The 25,195-nt window shown below is 35.2% G+C and overlaps 1 protein-coding gene across 5 annotated transcripts in view; it reads right to left on the reverse strand.

The window, feature by feature from the left end:
* pan (pangolin) overlaps positions 1-25,195 on the reverse strand; it is a 165,986-nt gene that overhangs the window by 4,543 nt on the left and 136,248 nt on the right. For 2 of the 5 annotated variants that reach the window (XM_008192929.3, XM_008192927.3), the window contains exons 5-9: positions 21,686-21,776; positions 18,597-18,824; positions 12,228-12,423; positions 8,819-8,984; positions 7,813-7,882 (exon numbers count right to left, since the gene is read on the reverse strand). In XM_008192929.3, the coding sequence (XP_008191151.1) occupies positions 7,813-7,882; positions 8,819-8,984; positions 12,228-12,423; positions 18,597-18,824; positions 21,686-21,776 (751 nt within the window). 5 annotated transcript variants of the gene reach the window in all.

Genomic DNA, 25,195 nt, shown 5'->3' on the forward strand with positions numbered 1-25,195 from the left:
TTGGCTAATTTACTTGAAAGATAAAATAGCTGAATAATTTATGGATTATTCAATTCTTTAGCGATAAACTGATAAATAGTAGACTGATGAGACTACGATCGTTTCATTTTTGGTTACCGGGTCGGATTTATAAACTTACTGAAACAATGGATTTTAGTTTATAGGTAAACCAACTTACCAACCTCTGACAACTTGGACTTAATTAAAATGTGGATATAAATTTCCATTCTATCTTTCAAGTAAATTAGCCAAGAAGTTTACAAACTAAACAGCTAGTTTACAAACTAGTCAAGTTTACACATTAGCAGAATAAAAAACAAGAAATTGTTACTAGTACAAAGTATTTCCTACTTTGTTATCAATAAAAACTTAAAAACTCAATCACACCCTGTTAAAAAGAACAGATACTCGTTGTTGGAGAATATTAGGCATTTTTCTGGGGCGTAAGAGTTCTAGGAGAATTTTTTTGAGTTCCTAAGGACTCTGGAAAGCATATTACAAGCGTGGTCAATGGTGTTTAAGGCAGAAAAACAAGCAGGGAAGTCCAACAAACGGGCGCTGTCTTCACTCACAATCTGGTGATGCAAAACTTTTGAATTTACGATAACTACTTGAAAAATTAGAACGAAAACGAACAACGAAATACGAACAATATTGAAAGAAATGGCGAGTTAACATGTATTATTCATGACAGATTAGAAACGTTAGAATTCTAACATTAATCTACGCCTTGTCTGAACTACAACTGTATTGCAATTGTTGATAACTGATAAATAATAAGAACGTTTAGCATAAAAATAAACTCAAATTTATTTCAAAGCAATAGATTTTTAATTTTTAATATTTTGTTAATTAGTTTTCCATAACAACTGTCCTAATTGTACTTTTGTTTACAACAATGTCAAATTTAAACTATTGTCGAATTTGCAAATTTATTAAATGTTTGATACACCATAAAACACACAAGTTTTTTTGTAATGTTATTTAATTTTTAGTGTCGTAATATCTGCGGTTTCCGCTAACTTAACTTACAAAGGTAACTTTGAAGACCCATATCTCGTGAAAAAAGACTCCAACAATTTTTTGTCATAGGAACTTTTAACTCATTTTGACGTCCTCTATCACTACCCAACAGATGGTGCAATACTTTTAAATCACCCTGTATATCAAATGTAGACGTAGTTCAGAACAGTAAAATGAATTTCGGAAAAGATGAACTGTACGTTACCAAGAGGTAAACCGCACAGAAATCGGTGTACAAAATCGGGGAAATTAGAGAAAATCTTTAGGAAATCTCAGGAAAACAAAAAAAAATACGCGTGGAAAAGTCAGTAACAATCTGAAGAAATCATGCGGAAATTAGAGGAAATATCGGTTAGAAAATTTTGGGGTGCGGTTTACTTTTCGATCTGTATTTACAAATGATTTCCTGAAATACATTTGATACTTTCTGAGAAACAATTAACAAAGGGTAGTTTCGGGGATATTTTATTTTCAATTATTTATTGAACAGCCTGTATAGTTTCGTTACTGTTACGAATTATGGATAACTAAATACTAGGATGTAACACGGGTTACAAATTAAATGTTCTCGCGTTGGTAAGTTTCATAAGCGTCGCTAGATAGCGCAGTTGCTCGTTTTTTAAACCAATAAATAAAGAAAAGGCTGCTTTTAAACTATGGTGAGCTTAAGACCCACAAGTTGTTGAAAACTTATAGAAAAATTTAAACACGAATTTGGCTCACATTTTAAAAGTGCCAATGTAGTTGACAATATTAAAAAAGAACAAAATCGTAGAGAATTACATTTCCTTCAAAAAACCCGAGACTACAGAATTTTCAACCGTTTAGATTTACAACAGTTTCATTTCCTTTGCGTCCACTTACTAGTATAATTTACTAGTGTAAGTAGCTTGAACAATTATGCCACTTAAAAGAGCTTTTTTCAAACAATTAGAACTAGTTGAATTTCAATTATTTTAAAACATTTAGCACCGGGACCGCCTAACGCTTGAAGAGCCCTCAATAAGTACGTATCGAAAACGGAATTTTTTGTAACTTGTTTCGCCTCCTAGTCTTAACTTCTTCAAAATGCAACCTCAATCAATGTACAGTTCGAAGAACTATAAATAAAAAAAATGCATAACTACATCTGGTCAGCTCAGAAATTATTAACTAAAACTGAATAACAAACTAAAATTTATTTTCTGGGGGTATTATCGAATAATTGATTGGTTTCTAATTTATTGAAGATATTAAATAAAATATAATATAAAATATAAAAAACAAAATATTGTTGTAGTCCAAAAAATTTCATTCATTATCAAAATTACTTTGAATTGAACGCTTGAATTCTTGTGCTAACTGTAACCGAAACCATTAAAAAACTACTGAAAAAATCAAACACAAATTCGAACAAAACTGTAATTCGGAACCCAGTAAATTCTGATTTAGAAGGTGTATGTTGGGTTGCAAACCTACTTACTTACTTACTCACATTTTAACGTTATAAATTCATGTGATTCAAATAACACATTTTTACGAGTATACAAATTATACAATAATTATTTTGTAACAAAGAAAAGTGTCCAGTAAACCCGGACGATCTTTGTTAAAATGATTTTTAATGCAATCTTGAATAATTACTTGTCAGAAATACCTAATAGATTATGTGTAAAGATTAATAATAAGAACGTGATTGATTATTATAATCGAATAATCTCCTAATTATCAAATAAAAAAAAATACTAATTATCCTTCCAACTGAAGCAGAAATCTATTTTCTGACCATTAGGATAATTAGAGATCTTATTTACAGAAAGATTAATTTTTATGTTCTTGGCAAGAGGTAGTAAAAACGATCAGATAATTGTCCACCTACAATTCCCCCAACCTTTCAGCGGTAAACACAACGAAACCCCATCATTAAAGCATAATAAAACAATATTAGCGACCTCAAAATCTTAATCTCGGCGATAAAAAAATCCTCTCTAAAATTACAATGATTTGTCTAATTAGTGTATTCCACGCTGTTGAAAAAAAAATTCTTACAAATTGAGCGCCCAGAAAAACTCACTGCGTGATTACTGTTCCTTTTTATCATGTAATGATGTGACGCGTCAATATGGCGCCATTAAAGCAAAAAAATAAAATTATCTGTCGACCACAAAGCCTACAGTTATTTTAAAGCAACTAGGTCACACCACGACTACGTTTCAAATTTCATGCAATATTCCATGTAAGAAAAAACATGAATCATTCGCAATCTTAACACTTTTTCTCCTTTTTAATATTAATGGTGGGTAATGATAGCCTACACCAATTACGTCGCTTGTCAACATTAATTGCACTTATCATTTCGCGATCTTAATAGCGCAACTGTTGTACAATGAACGCAATTAAGAGCACCGTGCAGGGTACACAAAGAAAAAAACTACGATTTTCGCGCGTGTTTTTTCCATTAAGCGATGCGACCACTAAAGTGATAAAACAAAATAAAAAATCATGCGAATGTTATAACATATGCGAGGGTTATAATATATCTACAGAAAAATCGGGGGTCGCCCGAAACGAAAAATTCTCTGCATAGAAAAAAAACGAATCTAGAGCTAACATGACACCAACACTGCTGCAAACTAACCACGAGAGGGCTATAGATTGACGTATGTCGGTTCCTGGGGCGACTGCGTGGTAGCAGCACCTCCTGCTGCGTGCAGCAAGCCGGTGTGGACCGTGGAAGTTCCGCCGCCATGTGAGCTGTTCTCGGGGCTAAACAATCGTTATTTGTACAAAGAGGCGCCCATTTCACACCCACACATCCAAACAGAAATACACAACACCCTATGGCTTCCAATCAGAAAATGTGTCTATTACTAACCGATCAATCGCCCCCTTTAACGACCGTTAGACGACAGCAGTGTCTAGTGCACATTAACTAAGCCAATGGGTCCTTTTCTTTGTGGGAAGACACATTTTCTGATCCCGTCACACGCCACAGTGTCTCTTGATACACAAAATAATAAAACAACAGTCTTTCCACATAGATAAGAAACACCAAACCGGGAACGGAGCTGCAGGGTAGTAAGTAGTCTCCTAACCGGCAGCACCGCACACCAATAACCAAACTGACAGAAAACGCGATGGACGACAACACTGTGGCTAGAGCACTACTGTGCGAGATCACTTTCCCAAACTGTGCAAAACATGCATCCACCAAGTCGCCAGGTTTGGACCTCCGTTCAAAAAATATACCAAGAGTAAACGCAACACCTACAAGAATCGCTTCTCATGAATAATGTTTTGGGTGCGAATTGGAAATGCAAATGCTTAAAATTCCCTAATAATTAACGTAGTAATGGTCTCCAGGGACCAAGAGGTGAAGAAGGATTATTTTCTTATTATTACTAACACCATCTACGATAATACCCTTTTTGGAGCAGTGAGAAGATAAGTTCTCTTATTCTTATTGAAGCAAAAAGGCCACTGATTTCAAAACGTATTGTTTGTTATAAGAATGATTTCTATAGGATTATATACTGATTTTCCATTCGTGACTCTGCTGAAAGCAAATCATTGTCTCCAGAGTTGAAATTGTTGCAGTGGATATTGAATCTCTGACTACAAGCTTCAACATATTGTCTCTTTTTATTGCTCCGACCCTTCTCAACTGATTCATGATGATTGAAGACTGGACTTTATGGAAAATGCACAAAATGTATTGGCACATTTAAATATTCTGAAAACTACCTTAATTTTTTTCGATTTTTCCTAATAGGCAAAAATGTCAACAACACATTATCTGGATAAGATTCGTTGAATTAATAAAAATTCTAGGGAGTCCAATTAATTCTGCCATATTTCTTGCAGAAAACTATGAAGGTACTTGTATTAAGAATGTTGTAATGCAATTTGGTTTTACAAATTATCTTACTGTTAAAAAATGTCACAGAATTTTTTTTAGACTCTACTATTCAAAATCAATTGTACCTGTGATTAGATAGTGTACCTATTAAACAGCTACAAGATCCAAAATGATAGTGTCGAAGATATTATAAACTTTATCAGCAGCATTGGGAAAAAAGAAAACTACTAGAGGATTAATTGAGAACAAAATTATAGGTAAATTGTGGACGTTTTGAAAAACACAAGAGGATTACCGTTTTAAAATCGATTCATAACGTCTTGAATGGCAATGAAGACAATTATGAGAGTCCTTCTGTTACACCTAGTTTTTAGTTTAGTTTCATGTTTTTGTGAATGCCTTTTTTTTCCTTATAAAAATTATCTGAATATAATTTTGCAATTTTTAATGCATATTTAACAATTTTTTAGTGTATACAGAGTGCCCGTCTCTAGGATTTTGAACCTAGTTAAAAACATCTGAGTCTTTTGGTTTTCGCTTGAACACATAAAATGATATATCAAATCTTCTTTGATATATTAAAAATGCGCAACTTTTTCCTAATTTAAAGAGCCTCGTATCTCTTTATTAACAGAGATCCCGTAGCAGAGCTTGAAAAACAGCCACCCTGTATTTACTGCATCTTTCGAAAATTAGACTAGTTTACAGTTTATCTATTGTCTCAGATGTTTTTCCTGTTGTTAAGTAAAAAGTAAGTAATGGATGCTGATTTCAAACTGCAAACAATTTTTTTCTATCAGTTCTAGTTTTCGAAACATATAGGTAACTCATATACAGGCTGATTCTTAAATAGAGCGACACAATTTCATCACAGCTTTCCAAGGATAAGTAGAGACGATCTGCAACTCATTTACGCTTTTATTTCGTAGGAGCAGAAAACCTTTAGTCCGTGCCACTTACGTTTAAATTAGTTGTATTAGAACAAAATGTGCTCGTTTTCATCATAAATATCGATAATACTGATCATTGTTGCATTGATCAAGTACATTGTCATCAAATGAATATCATGGTTTCTACTAATTGTGCTAATCGGAGGTAAAGTTACCGTTGGGGGCGCCACTGACCTAGGTCGAAAACAGTAACCATAAATGGCGGGAAATTGTTTATTCGGATATTTTGAGCGTTGTACGAATTTTGAGCCTTCACAATTATTGTATTGCCTATGCGGAATGACTATTGTATCTTTGATGGAAGAAACGAATGTTGACAAATTAGAGATGACGAGGAAAACACGAATAACGAATGACTGTTTGGTTCACTTTATTTATTGGAAAATTATTACAAAGACATTGAAAAGCCTACCTTTTGGCATAATTTACGTTTAAGTGTATTAGCAGTTGTTAATCTTAATTGTAGTTTTGTTGATTTATCGAAGTATTTCATGATTTTATCAGTGGAAAAATTCTAACCAAAAATTCACAAACTTCACTAATTTATTGGTTTCTTGAGCCCAACCTTATGTTCGCTGTGATCCATTACTTATAGTCTTTAATCAGACAACTGTTTCATAACACATTGTAATGAAAATTAAAATCTTTTTCACTTTTTATCCACTTTCAAATTCCAACAATAAACACTTTATACCACGAAAAACCACAGAACCAAAGTGAACGCTAGTATTTACCACCACGTACTTTTAAAGTGATTCTCTCTAATGTAAGCAATTAACACTATACACGCAAAATTGTTAATCAATTCATTAAATGTCAATTAAATGTGGAATTACGAAAATTTCGTTACTGTTTTCGACATAGTTCAAAAGTCATCACCAGAGGGCGTCTAGTTAATTTTATTTCCGAAATACTACTTAGCAATATATCAGTGGCGTGCGCTAGAACTCCCATATAAATTTAAATATTTTTATTTTGAAAATGGTGATTCTAAGAATTTTGTTACTCTTTGTACTCATTTGATACTACCATGGGTAGAAGTTTGTCGGTCTATTTAAAAATTATGCTGTATGTTAACATTTATTATTAGAAAAATTCACAATTGTGCACAGTTTTTAGTCATTTACTTCCCAGTTGACTCAATTTTTTTTTACTGATGTTGAGTAACTCATGAGCTATACCAGCTCTAGTTTTTGAGATATACGTAACTCGTATTTGGTACTCCAACAGTATATAAAATCAACTGTTAAATTTACGGCAACAAAGAAAACGTGAAATTTTGTAAATCAGTGCTATTTGTTAGTGCATATTGCACTAACATTGGACATTTTTTAGTGCATATTTTTCAACCATTATTCATAATTGACAACAGCGCCCTTCTTAATGGGTTGTGTGTTTGCGGTAGAATGTTGCTAAATTGACTTCGAACGCCTTGTACACCAGAATGTTGATTTAGTTTAAACTTTAATTGTTTTTGAAAAGGTTTCTTTATTACGAGATATTTAAATTTCACTTCCTTGAGTTATTAGCTCCATTTCACTCATGAGAAATCAATGGTGTAGAAACATTTTTGCAACTTTAAAAGACCTAAATTGTAGCATTATTGTCTACACACTTTCATTTAACACCAAAACCAAATAACAAAACAGTCCAACTGTTGCAAAATTTTGACCATATATTTGTATAACATCTCCAATTCGTCCCTAAAATATCATTCATGAGATGCGATTTTTTCTTAGTGTTACGTTTATAAGATTAGTGCGCTTAAAATGAGAACTTGGTATTTATTTTCCATTTTTTTTTAAATAAGACTCGGCAAGTGACCAAGTGACCTACCTACTGTGCAACTTGAAAAAATCAAACGTGTGGTTAGCTCAAATTACTTCAAACGTCCATCAGTTTTAAATCAGGTTGGTTATTCCGTACAAAATAAACAAAAATAAAATCACATGCTAATGAAACTAAAAACACCAAGAAATTAAAAATGAAAACGGTACACACCTGCATGGTTTACACCATTGGTTTTGTTGGTCCAATCCGTACCTTGCTCGGCACTTCTTCATGCTGTTACCTGATAAAATTTAAGTAAAATCATTAATACATGTTTCCGTATTTCTCGGGGATGGTTCATGCGTACGGGACTGATTAAGCCAAGGTTTAGTCGTTTGATATAGTGTTTGTTTGAAATGGTTTGATCAGCCCGTTCTATGTTCTACTTCTAATAATGGAACTATACAATGACTAAAGATCTGGATTTGACAGTGACTTGGTTGGAACTGTTCGAATCCAGAGTCTAGGTGTAGACTAGTGTGGTGTCGCTACTGGATGGGATGTTTTGAAGGGGTGAAGGAGGGCGTGGGGGGAGCATGCTGTGCTCGGCCTAAGCGAGCTGTGGTCTCAAGTGATCGGTAATAAATAATAATAACAGATACAGAAGGGAATATAATGTATGATCATGCAGGCTGCTGACAAACGTGCATACGACTCGTCCAACCAACAAGGGGTCTGCTCGACCCTCAGCAGAATAGGTCCCGGCCGGCCAACCGAATTACCCCAAACATGCAAATATAAGAAATAGATATAATAGGTGATGCACGTCTCGCAAGTTACAATATTGGTTCAAGTTAGAGTAATTTGCGAGTTGTTGGCAGAGCTACCTCCATCGGCAGGGTCTTGCTTGCGCTTCCTCTTCTTGCCGCGAGTGGCGTTGGCGCGCGACGACCAGTCGGGGTAGAGCTGCATGTGCAGCTGCCTCTCCCGGCGCGCCAGCTCATAGTACTTGGCCTGCTCCTCGCGGCCCAGCGCGTGCCACTAAACAGAACTATAGAGTCAGCATCGTCACACGGCGGGCACGGCAGGCACCAAGAGAAGCCGCAAGAACCGAGACCTGCCAGCCGGCCGCCGACCCATTCTGCCATGGCGCGTATGCACGTTGGTCGTCGGCGGGGCGCTGGAGCGAGAGCGCCTCCAGGGCCCCGCCGCCGGCCGCTCTAGGGTGCGCGTGTACCTCCCGACTCGACTGGTGTGCGTTCTTTCTTTCGCTTCTTCTTCTTGGTGCCGTAGCCGTAATTGTCCCGCGCGCTCCAGCCCGGGTACAGCTGCATGTGCAGTTGGCGCTCCTGGCGCGCCTTCTCGTAATACTTGGCCTGCTCCTCGCGACTCAGAGAGTGCCACTGCGCAACCACACCATTAGGACACTTCGCACACGGCAGGCGCTACGCTTTATCCACTGGGACACGAGGCCCCAACGACATGGACGCATCTTCGCACATCATACCTCCCACACATACCACAAACTACTCCAACTACATACGCAAGGAGAAATCAACACTCAGCTCATCACATACATGAGCACCCTCTACGGAATTCTAGAACGGTACTTTTTCAAAACAGCAATTTTATCGTATCATTTACATTTTCCTTTCATATTTCGACCTTCATGACCAATAAGAAATGAGACGAGAAAAATTTTGACATTTGACCACTGGATCTAAAAAGGTGTTGAGTTAAATGGAGCCACCACTCCATTACCATCCAGTGAATCAGTGAAACAGCACTTTTGTATCTCATTGCCTTAGTTACAATGCCCATACGTCACAGCATATATGGTGTGTTCCATGTTCATGAACAAATTATGTTGAAAGTGAAGTGGCAATACTGGGTGTTTTGAGTCAAAAATGTATTGACCAAACTTGGTGGGGTTATTGGTAGTATTACAACAGAAAATTTTTGCATATAAACTCCCAGTAAAAATGAGCCGTTTTGCCTCTGGAGCATCATTGTCCAAAAAAGTAAAATTATCAGATCATAAACTTTGTTATTTGGTTAATCTGTATTAAATTTGACGCAAATTGATTTAAAACTAAATAAAAAGAAGTTTATCTGTTCAGATAAGAGATTACCAACTCCATTTATTACACACGATGGTGTTAAAAATTAAGTTTAATTTTCAGCGCATCTAATTTTTGGCATCAACTTTGTTTACAATTGAAGTTTGTTTCTAAACATCTAAGATAGGTTTGAAGAGATGCATCTTTTCGACTAGGAGGAGTTTATTCGCAAAATTGTTCCAAAATAATGTTCGCTATAGCCCCTAAAAATTTGTATCATCTTTTTGGAACAGCCTGTATAGCCCAAAGTAGAATTACAAGTGGAACCCCCTGCTATAAACTAGGTACATAGTTTGATGGAAGTCGCAAAATACCGTTATACTGCTGAAGTAACAATGTTTTTCAAAAGAAATAACCTCTGTGCCTTGTAACTTCAACAAAAGTGGCCTAATTTCCATGTTCAATTTCTTACTACATTACTTCAAATGGAATTTTGATCTTTAAAAATTCGAAAATTTTAAACAAAAAGTTAAAAATTTCTTTTTTTTGAAACGTTGACAAGTGCTGAGCTAGGTTTTGCTAAATTGTGCTATAATCTGCAGCAACCTGACCGGTAATTAATTAATTCGTTTTTTTTAACAGAAGATAGTTATCTTTTATCTGCTCATATGGGCGGTTGTGCTCCTTCCAGGTTCTTCGTTTCAATAGTTTCTTTTTAATAATTGCTAAACAAGATCAGTGATAACTGTGCCAAATGATTATTTTGGAAGCTATAGACTCCGACGAAATACAGAAAGGTTAAACATGACACCTACAAAACCAGATAGTCGTTTCTAGTAGTAACAGAAAATAACATAAAAGAAATTGTTACAATTAAAGAAAAATGACTTTTGCCCAGCCTGAGGAACCCTTTCTTACAGCACTTTTCAATGTAATCATCGTGTTGTTTTTCTAACTTTTGATGAACGAAACTGCTATATTTTCTACCAATTGGGTTTTGTGATCAACTTACACACTTGCATTTCACTCACTAAAAAAGTCCACATAAAGCAAACAAGACCAAGAAGGTTTTAGCACACTGGGCACAAACTCACATTTGTAAATCTTAGGGACACTTTAGAAGACATTTTATGCAAAGTTGTTCAACTGGATAATGTTAGTCATAAACAAGAGTTTTAGAATCCAATACACTTACACACAAATTTATTGGAGTTCTCACAGTTTTGTGTCCACGTATTTAAACTAGAGTAAGAAAGCATTTAATGTAAAATAATTCATTGTTAACAAACCTTGTATAGATATCAATGAAACAACAGTAAGAATTTTAGATTTACTAGATAAGAGGTATTTTCTTTTATTAAATTTTAAAAGTACTGACAAGTTCCTGGTTGAAGAAAGTAGGTGAAATGTTCTCACTTCGGCAGAACCTTTCGGCACTTGTGCTGTCACCTTCAACAATGTCTCATTTAGAAGTAATAATTTTTGGAAAAAAAACCTTGACACCGTAATTGAAGAGAAAATCTCGGTAAGTGAAAAAGAGTAAAAACTATTTGGTTCACCCATTTTTCGGCAACGAATTATAAAATTTATCCGTTTCAAGAGTCGTATTAACATCAAAAAAATAATTGGTGAGGCCACAATTTAGAAATTCGCTTAAAATGTTGATAACTTAAATGCGACAGCCCTACACCATGTCCGGTGTATTTATTATTAAACCAAACAATTCAAAAAACAAAATAAAATGATCTGACTCCGAAAATATCCCTATCGGAATTCCGAAGTAATTAATGGAATGTTTGTGTCATTTTATGCAATTTTGGTGAAATGATCCCGAATTTCTTTTGACTTCGGCGTTTCCAAACATTTAAGCGATTAAAAAATCCTCTCATTCTGCCAACTCTGCCATCAATTCTACGTAATAAGATAAGCATCTAAACATTTTGGCGACAGACTCTCCCGTGACATTTTCTCGAAACTCACAACCAAGTTACCAAGAACAGGACACCTATTTTCTTGTAATTTGGCTTTTGCAGATACTCAATTTAGAACTTTCGATACATACTCGTTATTATTACGAAAAAAGTTAGTTCGATAAACCGAAAACTCGAATCCTGAGAACCCCTTGCAATATCTGGTAAGGATTATAGTATTTGCATTTTAAAATAATTGTAATCAACAGTATATAGGTTGAGGCAAGTTCGGGCAGAAACATTCAACGTAAAATTAAAAACCTTAAAATTTTTAGTTCGCATCTGAAACATAAAAACTAGCATCCAAATGCGCGTTCATCTCTTCATTTCTCATTTTTGCAAAGCTCTAAATATACTAAAACATGTCATCCGTCTAATCTTTCAAGATAACAACTATAATCCCTTGTTCATTTCGGCAATTACCTTTGTTAGGCCAAACTTTCCCGTTTGTGTTTTAACGTTAATTACATCAAATCCAAAACTTTTAAATACGTTCCGTCCCCAACGAAATCCGCGCGCGAAAAAACCGTCACGTTCCTTGCAACTCTTTACAAATTCACCGCACAAATCCACAATCACCCATTCGCTCCGATAGTCGATAAAGCGTCTCTCTTACCCTTCGGCCGAGTATTTGATTGATGGCGGCGCTTTCCTTGAGCGTGCATTCTGCGACGACTTTCGCTCGCATCTCCTTCATGTATAACATGAAGGCGTTTAGGGGTTTCTTAATGTGGGGCTTCTTCTTTTCTCCGTTATTGCCGTCCTGGTTGTTCTTCGAGTCACCCAGGTTGTTCTTGTGGTCGACTTGTGACCTGAAAGCAAACACAGCGTCAAACGGCGAACGTGAGAAAACACCAAGTCACCCCTTCTTGTCCTTTTTGGACTCGGGCTTTTCCGAACGCATCTCGTTGACGATGAGTGCGTCAAAATTCGTCGGGAATTTGTAAGTGGAGTAGGGTTTTTTGTCGAGGAGGTTGTTGAGAATGCGGTTGTCGGAGGAGTCGGTTTTAGGGAGGGCTAGGTAGGGGTTTTGGTGGCCGAGCACGGTGTTCATGTACCAGGCGCTGAGGAGTTTGCGGTCGGTTAGGTTGTTGATGAAGGAATAGACGGAGTCGGGGCCCAGGCTCTTGTAGAGGTCCGCCAGCTTGTTGCCTTGCTCGTTGTAGGTGTTCTTGCTGTAGTGGTTCTTGGTTTCGTCCTCGTTCTTGCAGAGGTATTTTCTCAATTGTTCGTTGTGGTTCAGATTGGATTTCTCCAAGTTGGTTTCTTTGGTTTTGCTGAGGTCCAAGCATTGGTCGTTGTTTTTGGAGAGCTTCATGGAGAGGTCTTGCGGGAGGTCTTCGTGCTTGTTGAGTTTGGGCTCGACGATGGTGAAGGGAGCGACGATGGCAATCGGCATTTTCTTGATTGTTAAGTTTAAAGGTTCTTCGGTGGTGTCCATGATTGCATTAATGAGGATTAATGGGATGTCTGGGAGATTAAAGAGAGAGGACCGCGTGCACCGCACATAAACCTTTCACTAACATACGACGAGATTCAACAAGTTTTTTATTCGCTGTTTATCACAGAAAATCAATATGAATGGCTGTGCCCGTCCTTTGTTTGGCTTGAATGGAAACAGACAGAAAACACGTGGTCGGATGAGGAAACGCACAGCACAGCTTGTTTTCGCGGATTTTATTTATGATTGTTTCAACTGGAGGAATTCCTGCCGCAACCGGTCTGACAAAGGTCCGAACACACACCATTCGATAATAGACAAATCTGTTGCTGCTGGCGGAGCGACGACAGCGTCGTTGCGCCGTTAACCCCAATTTAATGATTGATTACACAGATCTCTTTCTGAAGGCCGCGGATCCGCGGACTAATTGATCGCAAGGAGCGGCCAGAGCTAGGAAAATACCGCGGAAAAATCGCATGGAAAGCCATTAAGCGTCGAGATTAAACGGCCGGCGGGAGACCTCCCCTTGATAAATTTTTCATGAAATATTGTCGACGTTCTATGAAAATATCTGGCCATTTTCCCAAGAAAAATAAATGATGAAGCTTTTCCGAGAAAATCGCGTCGAGCTAGCAATGCAGCCGATTGAAACTTGAGGATAATGCGATAAAAAATGTATATCATTACAGACTTAGCGTTTATCAAAAGGAATTATTGATTGTCTACACAAAAGCCGGGTAAAGTGGGAAATGGCGGATTCTGCATTGCGTGCAAGGGTAGTTCTCTGCAGGAGGACGAATGCGAGGGGTGAAAAACGCTGACATACCGACTTCGATCTGGACACTTGTTCATAGGTGGAGCTTCCTACACCGCATTATCTCAGAAGAAGTCAGAAAAACGAAAATTGGAGTATTTATTAAACTAAGGAGCATCTCATTAAAACTAAGCTACCACCGCTTACCAATACACATAAACGATCAATATAAGAGTTTGGTGTGCCCTAACATTCTAAACAAAAATGAATTGTGAATACTTAATTCAAATTTTTATTTAAAACTTATATGTATAGTAGAAGTATTTGCATTCAGCAGAGCCTCAAGTAAAAAAAATGTATCAAAAAGCTCTTGCTGCGCTTTAATAGAAAAGTAATTAGTGTTATTGTTGGTGTAGTTGGTGACACATTAATAAAAAGATTGCAGCACGCAAGAAGAGTCACTTAGTTTTGGTGATTTTTTTAATTAAAATTGTGCCTCGAGAAATGATAATTACGACAGTCATTTTTGATAACTCGAAGTTTCATAACTCCTAGGCCGCATTTGCATTTCCAAATCGAACCCTAACAACAATTTTTTTTACTCATTTTTGAGAACAAAATAACATATAAGCATCGTTTGCCTTAAAATCTGATAAGAAGTAACGAAAAAAAAGTGCACCAAACTATGTAATATCAAATCGTAGTAACTTAGTTACCACCTCAAGCTGAAGTGTTTTTTCAGTTATTTTGATAACACGGATAAATGAACTATTTTTACAATTCGACTAAATACTATATACAGGGTGTTTGGGAATGGCTAAGCAATATTTCGTATGTGAATTTGTCAGGATCAGGCGAATTAAAAACTCATATCATTTTTAAAAAAGTGCGTACTTTCTTCAGAACGTTTTATTAACCCACCTGTTGAGAGCCACTGTGTGGCTTATGATTGTTCGTTGGCGGTTAATTTTTTTCATTAAACAAAATAGAGATGGTGGCACGTGGATGTCCTAAGAATTTTTTAAAATTATGGCTAACATGTTCCTTTGAGTGGGAGGTTCAAAGCCCGGTCTTTTATTTAGGCAAAAATGTTTTTGTTTTCTTTGTAAAATTTGATAACAAAACACAAATTGAAATAGAAGAATAACGTAGTGGACCTACAAATTAATTTATCTCTGCTGTTTTGTCAATAATATTAAAATTTATGCTAATTTTATAATTTAATTTCAGCGGTTCTCAAAATTTGGAACTGTAATTTTAGAACGATTTTTTGGGAAAACTATGCATTTTTGATTTACATAAATTTTGCCTGCCATTCTCTATCGGCCCTTAAATTTTGCTAAACCATTCCCTAACACGCTGTATTATCTATGCAGATATTAGAAGCAATGAGTTTGGTTATAGCTACAGGTATGTACATGGTGCAATAAAAGCTCACCTCGAGTATGATGAATAATCTTTCTGTTTATTGATGATTATAAAGTTACGGATTCGGACTGCATTTCTGCAATGGTCTGTGAGATCAGTTCAACAACAAATTATATACAGTGATTCTAAGTTCTAGTTACGTTTAATTACAACATGCAAACTTCGATACAAACATATTCACCCAATTATTCTAGTTATCTTTTGAACAACGCAAAGCTTTGCTTCTTTGCAAGCCACCTTGTGACTGCTAATCTTCGTCACTAAATAATTTATGCTGTACACTTTAATTAGATTTAAAAAATCAATTTAAAACAATGATTATTGTTTAAACTATTGATCTATTATTATTAAACCATTTAAATTGTCTTTAAATACTAAACAATACTGGTTTCCACTTTACTTGAATTTGCAAATTTACTGAATAAGCATTAGAGTATTTTTCAATAATAAGAACTCGGAAAAGATGCACTATCCCACGAATTTATCGATTTATTAACACAGCTACACAGGTACGCATTTTCTATGTTCGTCAATTAAGTCCGTGATGTTCACATGCGAGCGATCTAATTCGTCGTTAATTCCAAAATGTGTATTAAATTAGTATAACTGCCTACCTATAACTTTTGTGTTTTTGTATCGTTCTTCATTGGCATTTATTGAATGTAAACGATGTTCTACTATAATCATGTAAGATTTCCAATAAAAAAAATCCACAAAGCATCAAATACCTTTCGTCTGACTTAACCAATCCAAGTGACTCTAATCAACTGAACTTGATATTTTTAACTCCATTTCCGTCGTTTATTATGCCTACAAGCCGACATTTAAAATAAAAATTGCGTCGTTATTCGATCCATTTCCAGCAAAATAAGAGAAATTTACAACCAAGAACTCCCGATATTTTTGTAGGATAATGTTCAAGAACATTCAAATGGCACATAAGTTACCCTAATTGACGTCCCGTAGGTGCGGTTTAAGAAATTGCCACTTTTTATTGTAAAAAATATTCTAGAAGCATCATATTTTTAATTTTTTACAGATGAAGCCGTCATTTCAGCGACTTTTGTATTCCCTTTCATGTATGAGTTGAAATGATTTTCTTCCGGATGAGATTAAAGAGGAAGGGGTAATTTTAAGGGTATCAAAGCGCGTTGATGTTTAATTAATTTTTTAATTCCGACCGATGCAATCAAAAACTGCCCTTAGGAAAGCCCGACTTGTGATATACAGGCTGGTCCGTCTAAAACCCACATTAAAAGTATTTGGAGTTCTAATAACCACAGTGATGTGAAAAACTGCACAAAACCATTATAAGTTAATGAAAATATGTTCAAGATGGCGACACTTCAGGTTATACCGAAAGTCGCAATCAACTTCCTTATTTTAAATGTAAAGTTATGCTTTTAATGAGTTTTTGGATTTCTGAAGTTATTTTAAGGTAATATCTGCTTCAAAACTATAAAAACGGCAACGTTGCAATTATTGTTTTAAATAAGATTGATAAAAATGTAAAATAGTTATTAGTGGTTAGATCTCTCATTAAAATTATAAATTACATTAGCTATTAATTTTTTGAAGTGCATAAATAATTTATAACAATTAACTTGTAGAGAAAATGCGACGTTGGCATTTTTATAGTTTTGAAATGTGCTATATGTAGTTTTCACAACTTTTCCCTATACCTAAATTTAGCTGAAATATTTAAGGTTTTTTTATTATTTTTTTTGAAATTGCACCTGCTTAAAAATCGACAACGCTGCCATTTTTAAAATACTTGAAATAGTTTTCGGTGCATTTAAAAGACAAAGCTTAGATCCCATCTTTGATGTTTTTAAATTTCTAAAAAAGGATACTAAACCCCTAGTTTATAAAACATTAAACACCCATTACTCAGTTTTTTCCGTAGAGAGAGAAACATGGAGAGAGTATTATAAAGTATTAAAAAACTGATTAAAGCTAAAAGAACCTAAATAATCTGACAGTTGATTTTTAGAAATAGCTTCAGACCTGCGCACTGATTGTACAAATTGGTTGCAATCAAAACGAAAATGTTATAGCTTGAAAAAGTCATATTTTTATATTTTTCCATAATTTGAACACTTTTTTTTCTAAAAGATTAAGTTAGAACTGACAGTTACTCAGAGATTGACAAATTTAACCCAGTCATCAAACTACCTGATCCGGTAGTTTTCATCAGTGTCCTAAGATAACGTTATTAAACCATTCCAACCTAAGCCAGTGCAGTTCAGTGCCATTAGAGCAAAAATTGTTTGAATTTGGCAGTTGACAAATTGACAAGCAAAATCTGTTTCAATCTAAAGAACATTCAATTTTCCGTTTTTATTGCATCCAACTGTACATTTAGGCGGGAAATTCAGAATAGACCATAAAAACGCCACGAACCTAACATTGACGGTATTTGGCACCTTCTCTCCACAAGTTTCCCCTTCCACGATATTTTTAAGTAAAATGCTACAATTTTTAATTTAATTCTGCATCAATAGTTTTCAAGTTACAATGACTTTTTGTTGGAGTTGGAAGACAAACGTAAGGTTTCTCTTTTAATTTTCAAAATACTATTTTAAAATCTGTAAAAATGGTAGATTTACCGATTTTTTGAAGTGAAAAGTGCAAATCCAAACATTTTCAAAAAACATTACATTTCTCGAAAACGGCTAAGCGTAGATAGAAGGGAATGCTGATAAAAACTGCCTTAGAATAACTAGACTAATCCAAAAACGAAGTGACGAACCGTTGATAACGACTTCCGGTATAACGGCTACGCCGTCGTGCTCGAAAAGTCGCGTGTCTTTTAAAGACCTCAATATCCACTTATACTATATACTATATTATATAGTATATATACTATATTATTTTAGAACCTCCAATACTTTTAATGTAGGTTTAAGACGGGACAGACTGTATATTTGGAATTGGCTATTTTATGAATACCTACACACACTAGATGAAAAGAGTAGGTTGGTATTTTAGTAGATGTTAGGTTTAGACAAGTGTGCTTCATAAAAGCGTAAAAAGAATTTGAAAAGGCATCTCCTCGGTTACACATCCAATAAAAATAAACAATTGGATTGGATCCCGTATCGCGCGGACTGCAAACAGAACGAGACCAAATGAAAACCAAACAAGAGAACGCCGTGCAAAGCCAAGTACGACGAATACATCGGCAACCCTTCGGGCACCGAACGAGATGAGGTTGCCGGGCAACCGACCGGCCAATGGCCGCGCCTCCGATAACCAATCTTGGACCTCATTCCTCGCATGGCCGCCCCCGACCCGAGCGGGATCGCTCCCCCGCCGTCAATTAGCCCAATTTCAATCTAAAGATCGCAAAAAGCGCCCACCTGTGGTTCAAGTCGGGTAACTCCTGCTTGGGTCCAGGCGTCACGATGGCCGGATGCGACGAGAGGTGAGGCGGGTGCGGCGACAGGCCCGGGTGCGGCGGGATCAGCCCCGTGGGGGAGAACCGGTAGAAATCACTAGGCAGGCTGCTCGTCGAGATCGGGAGGGCACTGGGGTACGGACTCCTGAAGCCGGCTCCCGGCGACAGCGGGTACATGCTTGGCGTGTGCCTGCAATTGCGAACAATTAACTATACGGCAATATTTCAAACGCTGAAATGAAATATTGACAGTGTCCGGTTCTGGCATGGCAGCCCATAAACGGAACATTTCCGATACGAGCGAACCGATTAGAGATACATTTGTAAGGAAATAGCCGGCCATTCATTATCATTCTCCTTTGAAGACAGCTACAAGAAAAAATTACACCACATTTGGACATAAAATATAAGTAACACCATGGTGTGAATTCCTGTAATTTAAAGGAATTCAAAAATCATTTTTTATTTTTGATACACTACGCCTCAGTGGAACGAACAGCTGCCTTTTCCATACATCGACTAAACTTAAAAATTGATATTCGTGATTTCTGAAGATACTAAACACATTTTGTAAGTAATACTGAACTTGGCAGAGTTAAACAGAACGTCGCTCTACATAATCTAGGTTATAATCTCGTCTGAGGATTGTGGTTGAAATGCGTCAAGTTAGAAAAAAGTTGGTTGTGTTGGGTGTAAAACTGTATTTTTCTTCATTTAGACTGAAGTTTTTTCGTCGACAATAAGTCTGAATGCTTTTTTCTTAATTATTAGGTTGCATCGAGTAAAATATTGATCAACAAATTGAAATTTTTGATGTGGTAAAAGTAAAATATACTGTGTGATCATATGAATTTATATTTAGAGTAGGCTGTGATATCTTTGAAAACTTGTGTGAAAACACTGATTATCAATATTAATCACGCTGGAGAATCAGATAATAAAATTCAGGACGGTGTTTAATTATTACACATCTTTCTTCTCAGTTTTCAATAGTTTATCAATCACAAAGAAAAAAAAACGCCTACTAAACATTTTTTTGAAAATTGCCTTTTTTACAAATATGACCTATTTTAAATACCTTTGAATTAAAATATGCTTAACCCATTTTTGTATTTTTTTTGTAAAACTTCAAGTTGTGCTAAAAATGTATAAGGTATTAATAAATTTTGTTGTGGTTGAAGGGAGTATGTGTGTATCCTGTGATGTATCGAATTAATTTGGTATTGCATGATAATAAAAACTTATTTGAAAGTACTATTCAGTAGTATAAAAATAAATTAGCCTTTTGTATATGTTTTTTCTATTTCAAAAAGGATCATGTTCAAAATTTATGGTTAAAAGAGTGACTTACAAACTTAACTTTATTCTAACTAACTGGCTATTTTCTTGTTTAACAAATATACAGTTGGTTCCGATAAAACCCGTCAATTAAAATCTAGTAAGCGGTGACTATAAGTGGAACTCATACACAAAATTTTTTTAATAAAATAAAAGTCTTTTAGTATTCGCGATAAAAATAATTGATAGGTAATCACAATAAAATTTTATGGTGAACAAACTAAATATTACAACAATACATTTAATAAAAGAGAGCCAAAATATAGAATTAAATAAAATTTCTTTTTGCAATCGCAAAACTCTTTAGATTAAATAAAATAGCACTTTAAAAGTAAAGGAAGGTAAAAATGTTTATTTTATTTTAATAAATTTACAAATTTCAACATAATAATTTATTAATTTAAAGGGTTAATTCTTTTCTCTTAATTTATTATTATTATACACGACGATAAAGACTGCTCATCCACTCTTGAAATAAGTCAACTCGTAACATCGTCACTCATAAACTTAACCTTTTCAATCCTTTTATCCTCTTGTATAATAAATAACTATTCTACTCTAAGCCTACAAAAACAAAAAAAGAGATGAAACTCCAATCTCTTCTGAACATATAGTCAATCGAATATTGATGACAGTATTTCCTAAGTACCTTAAGTACCGTGGCTTTTAAGTGCAATTGTGATGGATCATCAGGTCAAAACATTTACAAGCAAAAATATGCTGGTGTTAAAGAAACTGAAAATTCTTTCACATTTTTAAGAATATTTGAACCAATGAAGCTTTATGTCTCTAAGGATTCAAAGGTTATTTGGAAAAATTCGCAATCATCATCCACTCAGTTTGTAAACTGCAACACAAGAAAACAAGAAATACAGAATAAATTCCTTAAGTCATGTGGATAGAATAAAACAATGAGTGAGAGAAAATTCAATTATTGTAACATTATGGGCAAATGTTCTTTCAAGACCTAGAAGTTACTGTTGAAATAACCTGACTTGATAACTACTCTTCAAACCAAAAAAATCTATAATTAAATTTGGTGGATACTTCAGAGAAATTGCTGCACTGTTTGTAAGCCCTTGGTATGAAGAAAATTCTTCAAAATGCATTAGCACAGTTACGATTAAAAAGAATGACACCACTAGAACCGCAACCATAAATCTTTTCGGTATGATACGGTAAATGTGTACGTTTGTCTAGTTTAAAAATTAGCTGGATATTGTGTAAATTAGCTGACCTACAAGATTTTAGTTGGACTTTTACTATCGGGCACGATCGACAGGGGTGTCATTCTTTTTGATCGTGACTGTACCTACCAGACAGCTTTCAGCGAAAGCACAAAAAGCCGGAACTAAACATTTCAAAATATCAAAAAAGTAGATTAAAAAAATAACAAAAATGATAGATTTCTGCACATCTGCTGCTGCAACAAGTTCGTCCCACTGTGCGTCGATAGAGCATGGTGAATAGACACATATACATTCCTACAATTACAAGTCCAAAGAGCGATGTATAATAAAACAATAAGAACACGATGTCATATCTTGTATCACCATTTATAGAAAAATATTAATTGCTCCACAATTTCTGCCCACTATCGATCGATCGGGCCTTTTATTCAAGCAAATTATGTTCGAATGGGATTTAATAGGCATATTATTACATTAGTCGACATAATAGAAAACAGGGACCTAATTAGACGAAGCAACTTACCATGAAGCCGCCACCTGTGACATTTCAGGACTGAGAATGGGGTAAGGGTACTGGCCAGCAGGAAAAGGGTACATCGGTGGTCTCGTGAGTCCTGAAACATAATAAATAAAAACGCATTATAACCATTTCAATAAAAAAAAGAGTTTACCAAACCCAAGTTAATAAACTGTACTCAAAGCTCTACAAATTGTTAGATAAAAATGTAGCAAGCTTATTTGTTAAACTAATGGTGGAACTCAATATTATATGTAGTTCTAGTTTTTCAAATGCTACTTCTAGTAACATTAAGAGTAATAAATTTGCACCTTTAAGACATGACATACAGTAATACTAGATTTTATAAGAGATGAATAAGTGCTAGTGCTTTGCATTAACTATTTAACAATTTCTCTTCGTTTGCTGGAGTTGATGCTAATCAACGCAAATTAGTTTAATTCAAATACATAAAAGTAATAGCTCTTATTTCGCTCTTTTTCGCTCAAGCATTAACTGATTACCTAATTTTACCAGCCGTTTGAAGAATTTGGGTTTATTCAAGAAAAATAACCGAATTAGAATGTCTTACGTACATCACTTAGATAAATGTGATTTTTTGGCGCCAGTTGTGGTTGCTTTACTTCGAGGCAGCCCAATAAATTAGCAAAATGAAAATTTCCGGTTGAAAAATTGTATAATATTTGTAAAATCGGTAATTTTGGTTGTGTGCCAAAAGCAACTGCAAACGGAAGTCGGACGATAAAAGCCAAGACTGTAATAACGACGCCGGTCTTTGTGAATCATGGCACAGATTTTGCAAAGTGTCTACAATTCCGTCTGAAATATTGACCTCACCTCTGAAACGATAAAAATAGTCTAATTGGCAATTACTCGGCGTCGACCTGTATTTTAAAATTTAAATTTCGCCAAGTTAGACATGTAAGGGGTGCAAAGTCAAGCGTATCATTTTGCACGAAGAGCCGTTGTAATGATGCAAAAATGAGACTTACGGAGGAGGAGTTCTCTTGCGGCCTCGTCGCGAGTAAACAAATTGAAACCGAACATGATCCAAGAAAAAAACTTCAATTCACTCATCGTTTACATTGGAACAATGAAATAAACTCTATTTATTGTCCAATGTAAGGCGAGAGCTTTGTATCGGAACGGATGTATCTTCCCTCTGGAACCGCAATAAACAGCACCTAAAACTAGTAATGGCCGCACTGATTCCAACAAACGATGGCTTGAAACAAAAAGACGGAGAGATAACCATCCAGCGATAATTTTTTAACGACATCAAACATTAACGGGAAAATAACAGAACGTTATGACATAAACGCAGGTATAACGGAGAAATTATGGCATTTGGAAACGAGGAGGCGGTTGATACTGCATAAGGACATGGCGTAAAGTGATACTTACGAGGGGAGGGTTCTATAAAAAATTGATCGCACACGTCAACGAAGAGATTCGAATCTATTTTTTCAATGAGGAAAAAGCCGAGACAATTAATGGAAAGGGGTGCTATAGAGACGACGCAGAGGCGGACTCGGAGATTTCGAGACAAAGGAAAGCAAAATAGCGACCTTAAAGTAACACTTATATGATATTTAATCTTAATTGAAGACGTGGAACAAACATTTTTAGTTGTTGTGTGGTGACCTATTTTTGTGAGAGATCTTTGCAGTTACACAATGGAAAAATAAATTGGTCATTTTCTCTCAGATTTTATTAAAAAGCTACCAAGTTTTAGGCCAATAATTATCTCAATTATTTTTAGATCTACAAGAAAATTCTTTCTTGTTTGTAAAAATAAATTAAACCAAACCAAACCAAACTAAAATAGTGGTGAATAAAAAAAAGAATTGTTGCTTGTAACTACGGAGGATTATAAGTTAGGAGACGAAATAAGCTACATTTTCTGAACCCAAAAATAGTACCTTTGGCACAGTAAAAAATGAGCGTTACACCGTCTCGACGCCTAATTGTTTTAGATTTATTTAATTCAACCAATTAACTAATTATTTACAAAAAAATGCAGAAATGTTGAGCTTTATACTCCTAACAGACTCTGAGACAAACTGACGACTAAACTTTATAAAAAACATGAGACAAAAATTAAAAATTTGCGTTTTGTTTCGTATTTTTCAAAACGCTGCAAATACGGTTAAAGATACAAGAAAAATGTTTGGAAGAAATTTGTCAAAAATTAAATTTCCTTTAAAAAAGTTCACGTGACCACATCTCTATCGTTAAGGGTTTAGGCCCTAAAGACGTTCAAAAACGCTGAATCGATGGATTTGTTTCATTTTACCGGTGGTCAGAAAGTTAATTTATACCTTAAGTATAGAAGATAGAATTATGATGTCGCTGACTTTTTTATGGGAAATTTAATTCTCTACAACTTTGTTCCCTACACTTTTTTTGTATCTTCAACCGTAATCCCAGCGTTTTGATAAATATGCGATGGTGCACATAAAATTTTCGCTTAAAATTATAAATTTGCGTTCCTCATATTTTTGCGAACGCTACGAAAATGGTTGAAGATATAAAAAAGTGTAAGAAACGAGGTTGTAGAGAATTAAATTTTCTACAAAAAAGTTTTAGGTAAAAATTAAATCTTTATTTCTTGACCACCGGCAAAATTAAGAATAAATCCGTCGTTTGAATCTTTGAACGACTTTAGAGTCTAGAGACTTTAGAGGGATATTAGTCTCGCGGACTTATTTGTAGAAAATTTAATTCTTTACAACTTTTTCCTAACATTTTTCTTGCATCTGTAACAGTATTCACAGCGTTTTGAGAAATATGGGGCAGAGTGCAAATTGATAAGTGTTTAAAAAAAAATTTAATGTCGTTTACGATAAAATTTTTGCATTATGTTTTATATCTTACTACTGAGAATTTTAAGTTCTATCTGTCCGTACTTTTTGCGTTTGCTATGTGTTAACCGTTATACAAATACAACCATTTTTCCAAATTCATTGCTCTGAAAACTTAGACTGTAATAGAACCACTGCGCTCTCTGACGACATTAATGGAACTATCGAGAACGGGAACGTTTTATTTGTACGTCGTTTCATATCCTAACCTTTAGATATCCGTACTTGTAACTTAAAAAAATAAATTATTTATTTTTACAAATATTAACGAATTGACCTGAAGATGACCAAATATTATTGAACGAAACATGTGTAGCTTTCTAAAGATCAAAAGGTACAATTGCTGAATTACAGCCTCCAAAATTAAAATACTTAAAAAGTAAAAAAAAATAAATGTATCAACTTTCTTTGTTTCATTTTTTAAACAATAATCATAATGACGACTGCTGAGGGCCACAGCCGATAACTAAATGAATTTAAAAACAGATCAGCATTACGTACTACAAAAAATAAAATAATGACCTAAATACAAACAATGGCTCTTTCGCTATCGCTTTATATAAAAAGCCGCTCGTTTTCTTTCTTTGCCTCCTCTGTATTTCAGTTGCAAAAACGCAAGTCCGCCCCTGCAAAAACCCGCCCCATCACTTCC

Source organism: Tribolium castaneum, chromosome 1, assembly GCF_031307605.1.
Source record: "Tribolium castaneum strain GA2 chromosome 1, icTriCast1.1, whole genome shotgun sequence".
Lineage (NCBI taxonomy): Eukaryota > Metazoa > Arthropoda > Insecta > Coleoptera > Tenebrionidae > Tribolium > Tribolium castaneum.